This window comes from Nicotiana tabacum, chromosome 13 (genome assembly GCF_000715075.1).
Source record: "Nicotiana tabacum cultivar K326 chromosome 13, ASM71507v2, whole genome shotgun sequence".
NCBI lineage: Eukaryota > Viridiplantae > Streptophyta > Magnoliopsida > Solanales > Solanaceae > Nicotiana > Nicotiana tabacum.
The window spans coordinates 10,933,282-10,947,342 of NC_134092.1; the positions used below are offsets into that span (position 1 = coordinate 10,933,282).

The window sequence follows — 14,061 nt, forward strand, 5'->3', positions numbered from 1 at the left end:
GTTTGTCGATTTTGTATTTTATATGATAATTTTGTGTTATTGTCACTTGGATTTTTATGTGAATTCTGTGTGTTGTTGATTTGATAATTTTCTTGGAATTAAATTCATTATGGAATCCTTATCTGCAAATAATTATTAAAAAAGGTTTAAAATGAGGCATTAATTTATATTTATTAAAATATGGATTAATGAAGGCGTTGTCCTATGCTGAGTTACTTTTCCATCTGTATTGTTATTTTGAGATTTTATATACGTTGTGTGGAGTCTTGGGATATTTGTTGAGAAATTTATTGATTTGCTATATCTTTGGAATTGGTTGTGGTCATTGGGCAAATTGTGATATGAATTGATTGTGTTGTGTTATCATAATAATAGTCCGTGTAAATTGTTGTGTGATTTGAGTTATTATTATGAGGATATAAGGGTGGCATTCCAATGTTGATATTATGTGGGTATAAGGGTGGCTATTATACGGAGCGATAAGGGCGGCTATAGGAGCGATAAGGGTGGCTATTGATATTGTCGGAGCGGAGGGATAAGGAAAGCTATTACAGGAGTAATAAGGGTGGCTATAAGAGAGATAAGGGTGGTTATTGTCAGGGATGATATGTGATGATGTGGGGTTATGGTGTTGGTAATTGATATGTGATGATGTGGATTATTGTGTTGGTGATTTTTATGTGATGTTGTAATTTTCCTTGTGTTTATCCTTATATCTTGCAACTTGTCTTGTTGTTTCTGTAAACTTGATAATAGTCTGATCTATGTTGAAATCGTGAGTTCGTGGCTATTGTCTAGCTGATAATGTTATATGGGATCGGGTTGCACGCCGCAATAGATATGATTAATATTATATGGGATCGGGTTGCACGCCACAACAGATATGATTAATAATATATGGGATCGGGTTGCACGCCGCAACAGATATGAAATGTGGGCACGAGATGTCGGAGGAAATTATAATGGTTTTTATTATTGGCACGTGAACTGTCCGTGCAAATGATGATTTAAATATGGGCACGAGGTGCCGTGGAAATATGAAAGTGGGTTGAGACCCGTATTTTATGATTATGAAATGAGGTGTCACAAAGTGACTTTTATTTGAAAGAATGTTATATTCGAAAGATATTTATTTGAAAGAATTATATTCGAAAGATATTTATTTGAAAGAATTATATTCGAAAGATATCTATTTGAAAGAATTATATTTGAAATATATTTATTTGAAGGAAGTATATTCGAAATATATTTATTGGAAAGGATTATATTCTAGAGATTTTTATTGAAAAAGAATTTGTAGATGAAAGATGTATATTTTGAAGGACTTGATTATTGGTTGTACTTGTGTTCATTATCTGTTTGAACAATATTTATGGAGTTCTTGTTGCCTTGCTGTTTACATCACTAGTTGATTATTGTTGATATCACTGCTATTTGTTTTCTATTATTTTTGTATACTATATTGCACATGTTATTAGACTAGTGAGTGTCTTGACTGTACCTCGTCACTACTCCACGAAGGTTAGTCTTGATACTTACTGGGTACCGACTGTGGTGTACTCATACTACACTTCTGCATATTTTTGTGTAGAGCCAGGTATTGAAGATATCAGACTTGGACAAAGTTAGAGTGTGATCGCAAGGATTTAAGATAGAGCTGCCTATTCGTCACTGTCTCTTGGAGTTTTTTCATTTTATCGTACTGTTAATTTCTCATTCGAACAGTATTGTATATTCGGTCCTCGAGATTATTCCATGTATTCAGTTAGACTTCGTGACTCAGTATTACCAATCTTGGGAGGTTGTTTATATTTGTTTTCACTTTTGGTTTCGACACTTGTATTAAATTATATGTTTTAAAAACAAATGGCTTCTGTTGTTGTTATAATCGGCTTACCTAGTCTTAGAAACGAAGTGCCATTAGTACGACGCATGTGGTGGAATTTCGGGCCGTGATACTCTCACTCTCCCTCTCCCTCTCCTTCTCCCTCACCCGCTCCCTTCCCCACAACGCAGCCACCCCTCCCCCCCCCCCCCACACACACATAATATTGTTTCTCCAAGTTGTTTAACTCGTTTTTGGTGCAGGAATCCGACGGCTTATCTCCACTTTGGTGGTGGTCCGGCAGCAGATCCATTAGTCGTTTTCCTTTGTTTTTTTTTTTTGTGCATTAATTTAACAAAATAGTATGTATATATTAGCTATAGAAGTAGTTACTTATGGCAGAGCATCAAAAACACCTTCTTTTCAGTCAAAATATTTAAAATTTTGCTTATTCTTTTTGTTCTAAAATGTTAATATGAGACTATCCTAAATAGAAGGATCATACTTTATAACGTCTACAATGGAGAATTATGAAATTACCAATGTCTTAGTGTCTTTCCTATACCAGAAGTCCAGAACCATTTTCATATTTTGTGGAATTTGGTAGTGTAGATGTTGGAAAAATATTTGAAGAAATTATATATTCACATGTATCAAAATTATATACGGTAAGGTTGAAATAAAAAATCAGATTTAATCTTATTTGGAAAATACATGAATTGAAAGACAAAAGTAAACGGTAATAACCATAGTATAAATCTTTTGAATTATGTATATTAGTAAGTATATTTAATTAATTATAACAGATAAGTTTTCCCATCATAGTGAATTAAAGGTACATTTTTCGTCTTCCACATTTTCTATCTCTCGAGTGGTTTTCAAAAACATATATGGGGTGGTTTGGAGCCGGCAAAAGCGGTGCCAAAAGTAGTATAATTGTATGTATCCAATAGTAAATCAAGAAACAAAATCGTTAAAAAAGAAAAACAAGAAAGACAGTCAAGCTGCAATGGAGTCTGAGTCTGAGTCTGAGGAGGAAACTGAGTCTGACTAGGCTATTTGAATATTTTAGAGTTCAAGTTAGAAACATGATTAATTTATGTTGTTTGATAGTTGGTTGTTTGATTAGTTGGTTGAATTGTTACAAATATTATTGTTCGTTTTGTAGTAAATATTGGATTTGAATTGTTATACTAGGTGTTTGGTTGGTTGTTAGGTGTTTGGTTGGCTGTTTTATTTGGCAGGTGGTGTAATTAAAAATACAGCAGAATTCTGCTAAAAATTTCTCTGATTTGCGACGGAATCAGTCACAAATTCCACTAGAAATTACCCAGATTTTTGACTGATTCAGTCGCAAATTGAGAATTTTTAAATTTTTTTAATTAATTAATACTCAATATGTACCACTGTTTCAGTCAGAATATTTAATTAAAAATTAATTTTATTATTTAATTTTTCAACGGAATCAGTCGAAACTTTTAATTTGTATTTATTTTTTTTATTCTGGTCAGCGACTGAATCACTCTCAAATTTAGCGACCAATTCGGTCGTAAATGGCTTAAATTCAAATGTACCTGTATTTTTCAGTTTGTGATTGAATCCGTCACAAATTTTCGACGGATTCTGTCGCAAATATATTGCGATCACATATTTTCTGACTTACCCTTTTCAGTCGAAAATCCGTCAGGAAAAATACATTTTCCGACCGATTTTCGACTGATTTGACGGTCTTGCTATTTTTTAATAGTGAAAACAATGACCCAATTATATTCTTGACTTTGCTTAGAATACAAAAACCCTACGAGATACACTATTGTAAAAGCTAGAACATGGGCGTTTGTTATCTTGACAACTTTCAAGAATGGTTAGTCCTCAGTTGTTAGCATTTATATTTGCAATTTCATCAATTTATTGAATAAACTTTATAACATACACACTGAAAATTCATCTCTTCTATCACTGTTTACCGAAAAAATCGGATAACGTTAGATTTGTGGATGGTTCTAAGGATATGCGATACAATTTAATATAAATCGCGTAGAGAAATGGAAATATGTGTATTGTTGATTACAAGAACGAAAATAATAAGTAAAAAAAATAAATAAGTAAAACAAGCACAAGGGGATTACTATCAATATCTAGAGGAGGTGATCTTTTTTATGTTCAACCTCCTCTAGCTTACAAGGATTCCCCCTTTTATAGAAGAGGGTAATTACCAAAAAATAATAAAATAAAATATGTAGTGGAAGACCCATAATGACTTGTCTCTTCCTTGATTCTCCCAAAGATTCTCTTTCTTGGTGTGGTTACAACGGCTCTTGTCTGTGAGCTCGATACTAAATCGAACTCGTTACTGGGTCGGGCCCTTCGGTCTTTGATCGAGTTCGATCTTCGAGATGGGCGTCGCGCATTTTCGACCTCGAAGCAGTGACTTGCGGATCGATTCGGTCACGGGCTCGATAGGATTATCAAGCCGCCTCCTCGATCGACCTTCGGGCTCGAGGTTCGTTAGTACCGACCTCAGAGCTCACTCCCAAAATCTCATTCCGACTTCTTAACACTCGAACTCGATCGAACGTAGGAAGGTCGAAATCTATTTCGACCGTATACAGATAGTCCCCTCGTTTCTCGGAAAAGGATGTCACGAGAAACGATATGATTTCCCAGTAGCTCGATCAGATATACACTGATGTTTTTATCTGATGCTTTCCCAGCAGCTCGATCAGATATACACTGATGTTTTTATCGATCCCGACCATGACGTATGTAATGCTCGATCATCTTATGCGTCTTTATAGTCCCCGACTTTATCCAGGATACCCGAATTTTTTCTTCCCCGGTGGGAATTGACAGTTACCATCGATCTTTGGTGATCGAAGAAGACCAATCAGTGATGAATGCGGAGGGACTTCCTGTCTTTTCAACGAGGCCTAACATGCTTTGAATCGGATAACTTCTAATGGCGTTTTCGCCGCTTCTGTACAAAACTTTTGTAAATACAAATCTTTCTTCTTCTTTTTTGAAGAGAAATGGCCTTTCAAACTAAATAGACAGTTTGAATTTAAATCTCTGTTGCCTTCGGGCCTCGTGGGTAGTCCCCTTTGCTTTATCGGGTTCGAGCGTCCTTCAGCTTAAATAGTCAAGTGTTTGTTTTAATTCGAAGAAATGAGTAGTTTTGCTCAAAATAATGTAGCCCGTAGGCGTAATAGTCGAGCGAGTGATGGCTCGAACTCAAAATAAATGTAGCCCGTAGGCTTAACAGTCGAGTGAATGATTCGAACTTGATGCAATGTAGCCCGCATGCGTAATAGTCAAAGTAGCCCGTAGGCTTAATGGTCGAGTGAGTGATCGCTCGAACTCGAAATAAAGGTAGCCCGTAAGCTTGGCAGTCGAGCGAATGATTCGAACTCGATGCAATGTAGCTCGTAGGCATAATAGTCAAAGTAGCCCGTAGGCTTAATGGTCGAGTGAGTGATTGCTCAAACTCGAAATAAAGGTAGCCCGTAGGCTTGGCAATCGAGTGAATGATTCGAACTCGATGCAATGTAGCCCGTAGGCGTAATAGTCAAAGTTGCCCGTAGGCTTAATGCTCGAGTAAGTGATTGCTCGAACTCGAAATAAAGGTGGCTCGTAGGCTTGGCAATCAAGCGAATGATTCGAACTCGATGCAATGTAGCCTGTAGGCGTAATAGTTAAAGTAACCCGTAGGCTTAATGGTCGAGTGAGTGATTGCTCGAACTTGAAATAAAGGTAGCCCGTAGGCTTGGCAATCGAGCGAATGATTCGAACTCGATGCAATGTAGCCTGTAGGCGTAATAGTCAAAGTAGCCCGTAGGCTTAATGGTCGAGTGTGTGATTGTTCGAACTCGAAATAAAGGTAGCCCGTAGGCTTGGCAATCGAGTGAATGATTCGAACTCGATGCAATGTAGCCCGTAGGCGTAATAGTCAAAGTTGCCCGTAGGCTTAATGCTCGAGTAAGTGATTGCTCGAACTCGAAATAAAGGTGGCTCGTAGGCTTGGCAATCGAGTGAATAATTCGAACTTGATGCAATGTAGCCCGCATGCGTAATAGTCAAAGTAGCCCGTAGGCTTAATGGTCGAGTGAGTGATCGCTCGAACTCGAAATAAAGGTAGCCCGTAAGCTTGGCAGTCGAGCGAATGATTCGAACTCGATGCAATGTAGCCCGTAGGCGTAATAGTCAAAGTAGCCCGTAGGCTTAATGGTCGAGTGTGCGATTGTTCGAACTCGAAATAAAGGTAGCCCGTAGGCTTGGCAATCGAGTGAATGATTCGAACTCGATGCAATATAGCCCGTAGGCATAATAGTTAAAGCAGCCCGTAGGATTAATGGTCGAGTGAGTGATTGCTCGAACTCGAAATAAAGGTAGCCCGTAGGCTTGGCAATCGAGTGAATGATTCGAACCCGATGCAATGTAGTCCGTAGGCGTAATAGTTAAAGTAGCCCGTAGGCTTAATGGTCGAGTGAGTGATTGCTCGAACTCGAAATAAAGGTAGCCCGTAGGCTTGGCAATCGAGTGAATGATTCGAACTCGATGCAATGTAGCCCGTAGGCGTAATAGTTAAAGTAGCCCGTAGGCTTAATGGTCGAGTGAGTGATTGCTCGAACTCGAAATAAAGGTAGCCCGTAGGCTTGGCAATCGAGTGAATGATTCGAACTTGATGCAATGTAGCCCGTAGGCGTAATAGTTAAAGTAGCCCATAGGCTTAATGGTCGAGTGAGTGATTGCTCGAACTCGAAATAAAGGTAGCCCGTAGGCTTGGCAATCGAGTGAATGATTCGAACTCGATGCAATGTAGCCCGTAGGCGTAATAGTTAAAGTAGCCCGTAGGCTTAATGGTCGAGTAGCCCGTAGGCTTAATGGTCGAGTGAGTGATTGCTCGAACTCGAAATAAAGGTAGCCTGTAGGCTTGGCAATCGGGTGAATGATTCGAACTCGATGCAATGTAGCCCGTAGGCGTAATAGTTAAAGTAGCCCGTAGGCTTAATGGTCGAGTGAGTGATTGCTCGAACTCGAAATAAAGGTAGCCCGTAGGCTTGGCAATCGAGTGAATGATTCGAACTCGATGCAATGTAGCCCGTAGGCGTAATAGTTAAAGTAGCCCGTAGGCTTAATGGTCGAGTGAGTGATTGCTCGAACTCGAAATAAAAGTAGCCCGTAGGCTTGGCAATCGAGTGAATGATTCGAACTCGATGCAATGTAGTCCGTAGGCGTAATAGTTAAAGTAGCCCGTATGCTTAATGGTCGAGTGAGTGATTGCTCGAACTCGAAATAAAGGTAGCCCGTAGGCTTGGCAATCGAGTGAATGATTCGAACTCGATGTAATGTAGCCCATAGGCGTAATAGTTAAAAGTAGCCCGTAGGCTTAATGGTCGAGTGAGTGATTGCTCGAACTCGAAATAAAGGTAGCCCGTAGGCTTGGCAATCGAGTGAATGATTCGAACTCGATCCTGTTTGCATAATAAATCTTGAACATAGAATATCGGTAAGGAGGAGAGCTTTCTTTGCAGGTCATTATACATGGGTTGATGTTTTGCGTCAGGGCTCGGGCCAACTATATAAGCATGGTTCGTTTTGACCGTTTGACCCTTACAACATTTTCCATTGAGACACTGTTTGTCATGAAATAACAAAGTAATTTCCTTTGCACCGAACTTGATAATCATCACAGATGCGTTCAATGATAAAGCCTCCCTGTGTACGAGGTTGATTTTAAAGAGGCCTCGGATACTCAGCAGTAGTATCGTTTCTGCTATATGGCTGGTATCGATCTCTGGTCGACTTTTTCTTTTTCGTAATGGTCCTAGAAGTCAACTGGTCATCTTCGACTCTTATTTTGGATTGATATCGATTGTGTACATCGGTCCAAGTAATAGCTGGGTACTCGATCAGATTTTGCTTTAGCCGCCGCGAAGCCCTCGAGCTCCGCTCATTTAGACCTTGAGTGAAAGCTTGAACAACCCAATCGTCTGTGACTGGTGGCAGATCCATTCATTCCATTTGAAAACGAGCTACGAACTCTCTTAGCATCTCGTTATCCTTTTGCATTACCTTGAACAGGTCTGACTTTCTGGTTTCGACATTTATGGCTCCGGCATGAGCTTTTACGATACCAATGGAGTTATATGGTAAATTATGATACCATATCATTGCCCCTTTTGACAGGGTTTCACCGAATTTTTTTAATAATACAGATTCGATCTCATCATCTTCCAAATCATTTCCCTTGATGGCACACGTGTAAGAAGTGATGTGCTCATTGGGGTCGGTCGTTCCGTTATATTTGGGTATTTCGGGCATACGAAATTTTTTGGGAATTGGTTTTGGGGCTGCACTCGAGGGAAAAGGCTTTTGAATAAATTTTTTCGAATCTAGCCCTTTTATCATTGGTGGAGCCCCCGAGATCTGGTCGACCTTGGAATTATATGTTTTTACTTTTTTATCGTTGGTTTCGACTCGTTTTGTGAGTTCCTCGGGCAATTTAGTAATTTCAAGAGTAGTCCCCGATTCTTGCTCATTTGGCTTCTCTATGGCTGGTTCCGTTTTGTGGGTGACTTCTCGAAGCGGATTAGGCTCCGGCCTGCTTTGTACCTAAGTTTGGCTCTGCAACTGAGCTATCGCTATTTGTTGGGCTTGTAACATCTCGAAGATCATCCGTAAGCTGACTCCGATCTCCTCCACGTTATGGGTGTCTCGAGCTACGGATCGAGTACCACCATGAATGCTCCTTTCCGGTTCGGAATGCTGATTCGCCTCTAGAGCTATTTGTGAATTGACATCCAATGATACTTCGGCTCGAATTTCGGGTGCTTCGATTCGAGCCTCAGCGCCTTCATCGAGTGGCCTTCCAGCCCCGGGTGCCAATTTGTTGGTTTCATCTTGAAGGCCGGCTTCGTGGTCGATAGGCGAAGCCATTGCTGATTTGAAGTTACAAACTGGCGTGTACTTTAGGTTTATATCAAAAAATCACTGTTACCCTTCGCCCCACGGTGGGCGCCAAACTGTTTACCAGAAAAATCGGATAACGTTAGATTTGTGGATGGTTCTAAGGATATGCGATACAATTTGATATAAATCGCGTAGAGAAATGGAAATATGTGTATTGTTGACTGTAAGAACGAAAATAATAAGAATGAATAAGTAAAACAAGCACAAGGGGATTACTATCAATATCTAGAGGAAGTGATCTTTTTTATGTTCAACCTCCTCTAGTTTACAAGGATTCCCCCTTTTATAAAAGAGGGTCATTACCAAAAAATAATAAAATAAAATATATAGTGGAAGACCTATAATGACTTGTCTCTTCCTTGATTCCCGCAAAGATTCTCTTTCTTGGTGTAGTTGTAACGGCTCTTGTCTGTGAGCTTGATACTAGCTCGAACTCGTTACTGGGTCGGGCCCTTCGGTCTTGGATCGAGTTCGACCTTCGAGATGGGCGTCGCGCATTTCCGACCTCGAAGCAGTGCCTTGCGGATCGATTCGGTCACGGGCTCGATAGGATTATCGAGCCGCCTCCTCGAGCGACCTTCGGGCTCGAGGTTTGTTAGTACCGACCTCAGAGCTCACTCCCAAAATCTCATTCCGACTTCTTAACACTCGAACTCGATCGAACGTAGGAAGGCCGAAATCTATTTCGACCGTATACTATCTCAACTAAATTTAAAAAATAAACCATCTTTAAAGTCATAAATAGAATGATATTTGTGCTCATGCTAACACTTGCCTACAGACTTTTTTCATACAGCCCACTTGAACAAATTTGGATTTGGAGCAAGGTTCTTCGATCTGACCCTATTATCTGTATATTTTGACTTGTAAAATATATCACATTAAAAGATATCCATATATATATATATATTTATAGTTTATAAAGGTAATCCAATGCGATACATTAAATGTGAATTTAAAGTACTATGTTGGATACCCTTTCAACTAAAGTGTTTTAAAGAATTTTAGCCTTAGGTTCAATTTACCTTACAACATATAGAACATAAGATATAAAGTGTTGATAACATCACAATTTATTATTGGTTCTTATATTCATAATTGGAACAAAATAAAGGTGGAAATTACATTCTATGTTTAGTGAGGCCGTGAGTAGGAAAATATTCAACGACGAATAATGTGGGAAGAGGAATTATTGATATCGTTTCACACTAATTATTATGGCTTAATTTGGAAAGTAAGATGATCTAGTTTAAAGACAGTGAATCTGATTCAACTCCCTTTTTATCAATGTTTAAATCGTGCTAGAGGCTATTACATAAACCCAAGAAATTTTTTTAGCTAAGACCCTTCGTTTAACTTCAAATTTGTAATATTTTTGTCACTTAGACATACTGCTAATGTTAAAAAAAATTTGGGAAGAGAGAAAGAGAGGACAAAGATTCAATAGATGGAATTGCCTCCTTCTTTGCCCCTCTTCAGAAAAACTCGTTTTTATCATTATCTCTTCTTATTACTAAGTTTGGTTGTATTTTTGATTAGTTATTCAGCCTTTCTTCTTCCATCTTCGCCATCAGTCACATCCTTAGCCAACTTGATTTGGCCAACTCCAAAACCTACAAGTAAGTTGATCAACACCCCCTATTTTTTTGGTATTAATTTTCTTGGATTTTAATTTCTATACACTAACAACGTAAAAGAAGTTTACACTAATGTATCACTTAAAATGTAGTTATCGGTAATAATTCATAATAAGTGATATTAGTAACCTGAAAATTAACACACCCTCAATATGTATTAAGAAGGAAAATCTTGAAACAACGGTAAAGTTGTCTCCGTGTGACCTATAGGTCACGGGTTGGAGCCATGGAAGTAGTCACTACTCCTTGCATTAGGATAGGTTGTCTATATCACACCCCTTAAGGTGCAGTCCTTCCCCGGACCCTACGTGAATGCGAGATGTTTTGTAGGCCGGGTTGATCCCTCCTCAATATGTATTAAGTTAATTCCATTTTCTTGAGGAATATTCGTGTTTTTCTAATCCTAAGTTGTTAACTTTGTTGTTGTGTTAGAGAAGAACAAGGATAAGTTGCCATTTGCAATTGGAGAAGCTGAAAAAGAGTGCGATTTATTCAGTGGAAATTGGGTTTGGGATGAGTCAAGTCGGCCTTTATATGAGGAATCAGAATGTCCATATTTACTTCCTCAGCAGACTTGCCAAGAACATGGCAGGCCAGACAAGGATTATCTCTATTGGAGATGGCAACCTCATAATTGTCTTATTCCAAGGTGTGTAACATTTTCTTTACCCAAATATTACTCTCTATCAATTATATCATTACACGATTATAATTTTTATGTATTGACAGTGTAAAAATTAATATTATATTATCTCGACAGATTCGATGCATCTTTGATGCTCGAAACTCTTCGAGGAAAGAGGATGATGTTTGTAGGTGATTCCTTAAATAGAGGCCAATTCATTTCCTTGGTTTGCCTCGTTCATAAAATCATACCAAATGACGCCAAATCCCTCCATAAAGTTGATTCATTTACCATTTTCACAGCCAAGGTATGGTACACACACTGAGTTTTTGTACTATTAATGGAATTTGACCTGTTAGATCTGGTTAATTATCATTCATTATAGGTTACTGCTCAAATATTAAAAAAACAATCTTATTTTCAGCATTGCTAATTTGCTATATAACTGGTAACTATATTTGACCTTCAATTAATTGCAAGGTGAACTTTTAGTCATCCGCTAATTATGAATATTCATAAAATCACAAATTACTAGATGTTAAACTGCAGTCACCAATATGTAAAATTTATGTTGTTACTCCATATTTGAGACTGATATTACTCAAAAATAGCCTAAACACAACATATTTCTATATAGAGCGGCCAAAAGCATATAGTTTAACTGATTGAAGGCTAAATATGCTTTAAAAAAAGCTGCTAAATATTACAAGGACCATTCAGAATTTACCAATAATCGAGGAACCAAAACTGCACTTAATTATTAGATCGCTGCAAATTGAGTGTGGTCAGATAGAAAAACATCTTTTGCTGCCAGCTCTTGAAGTCATTGCTGAAAATGTATAGAATTACCTGCAAATATATATCTTTTAAGTGACTTGGAATACATATAAATAGTTTTTACACTGCATAATCTCAAACTCATACTTATATTACACCATTTGAACACTACTATTCAATTGCATGCAAATTGTAGTACTAATAGTTAACTTGGATTCACTACTAACATTTAACTTGGATTCGCAACTCAGAATTACAATGCGACAATTGAATTCTATTGGGCACCATTTCTTCTAGAATCAAATGCAGATAGTCCTGGAAAGCACAGGGTACCTGATCGAATTGTTCGAAAAGATTCAATAAATACCCATGGGCAAAATTGGAAAGGAGTCGATATAATGGTGTTCAATACCTATATTTGGTGGATGACAGGCCGTACATTCAAGATTCTGTAAATTTAACATAACATTTTCTTCTTACATTAACATTCTTTTCTTCTTTGCTATAGATCTCTAAAACTAAACTCTTATATTTCACGCAGGAATGGTACATTTGATGATAATATAAAACACATAGCAGATGTGCCAACTGAAGATGCTTATGGTATGGCGATGGAGAATTTACTGAGGTGGATAAAGGGAAATGTGGATCCAAAACGAAATAGGGTCTTTTTTACCAGCATGTCACCTTCTCATGCATGGTAAGGTGATTTGACTATACAAACTTTCATAATATTAGCATTACTATTAGGATGCCAAATAAGCCAAATTTATAAAAATTTCATATATATAGTCGATTTCAACTAGTTTACCATTGAGAGATATTCGATTGGTTGATTGATTTATCTTTTGTTACTGGCAGAGGCGGAATCAGGATTTGAAACTTATGAGTTGGAGTCTCTAGTCCTTTTAAGTTACTGGGTTCTTAATTAACAATTTGTATATATCAATGAAAATTTTAAGATAAATATAAAGTTTGGACCAAAGTTACTAGGTTTTTACCGAACTCATACCTAGCTCCACCTGATCCAACTTCGATAGAACCTATTGCTTCGAGGTCAAGCCTTATGGACACGTGTAAACGAGAAACATAGATAGAGAGTTAGATATACATTTCAAAATCCTATCTCTTAACTCGGAATCCATCACGTCTAAATTTTGGAGTCTATCAGTACTACTAACAAAATTATTTTTCCTATTATTAGGAGCAAAGAGTGGGGAGGAGATCCAAATGGCAACTGTTATAATGAAACAAAAATGATAGACGATCCGAATTACTGGGGATCAGATAGTAGAAAAAGCATAATGCAAGTTATTGGTGAAGAATTTGGTAAATCCAAAGTGCCAATTACATTTCTCAACATCACTCAACTATCAATGCCACGAAAGGATGCACACACATCAATTTACAAGGAGAGATGGGGACCTTTATGTCAAGAAGAACGAGCAAACCCTGTAAGCTATGCTGATTGTATACATTGGTGTGTGCCTGGAATTCAAGATGTTTGGAATGAGCTTTTATTTGCAAAGCTTTTCTATCCTTAAGACTTAAAGTTGTGCACAACGACCAGACAGACACCTCAACTGACTCATTTAAAGGAGAGATGGGGTCGGTTGAGGCGTTTATTTGGATGTTCTGGACAACTTAAGAGCGCAATTTATATGTTTCGCTTTTGTAATTTGTTTGATAACATTTGTTAGATTATTCTTACTATAAATGTATACAATTTCATGATTTTTACTAGAGTTTGTCGTCGTTTTATTTTAAATCTGTTCTTACGTACCGAGTGTTAATTTGCTACCCAAAACAAATACTCATACTAGTGAAGGAATAGATAGAACTGCTAATGCCATAGTTTAGTTTGGTTACGAGATGCATGCTTCTGATCGCATACATTTAGTTAATAAAAGGTGAGAAAGTGAGTTGAATCATAGTAAATGTTTATAATATCATGTCATTGATGATGATATTGATGAGAATGCAAGATTAGAGGCTAATATGAACCGTCTAACAACTATGATAGATAGGGATCAAATTTTCTCAAAATATCTTAAATCCAACTCAAATACCACTTGAATCAACAATAATCAAATCCTTGAAACCTTCTCCAATCTCCAATCTCCAGGATGTCATTAATAGTATGTGCGCCTAAGCTTCTAAAATCAGCTTATTTAACAAAATACTTTTGATAAGAAGCAATTTGTGTTTGTTAATTTTGTTTACCCTTA

At 37.7% G+C, this 14,061-nt stretch overlaps 1 protein-coding gene across 1 annotated transcript; it reads left to right on the forward strand.

The window, feature by feature from the left end:
• The first annotated feature begins 10,241 nt into the window (after positions 1–10,241).
• On the forward strand, positions 10,242–13,377 carry LOC107816581 (protein trichome birefringence-like 33). Its single transcript, XM_016642306.2, has 6 exons — positions 10,242–10,413; positions 10,864–11,080; positions 11,192–11,363; positions 12,085–12,284; positions 12,375–12,533; positions 13,038–13,377. Exons 1-6 carry the CDS (start codon positions 10,242–10,244, stop codon positions 13,375–13,377), a joined length of 1,260 nt encoding a protein of 419 aa, XP_016497792.2.
• Positions 13,378–14,061: the final 684 nt, after the last annotated feature.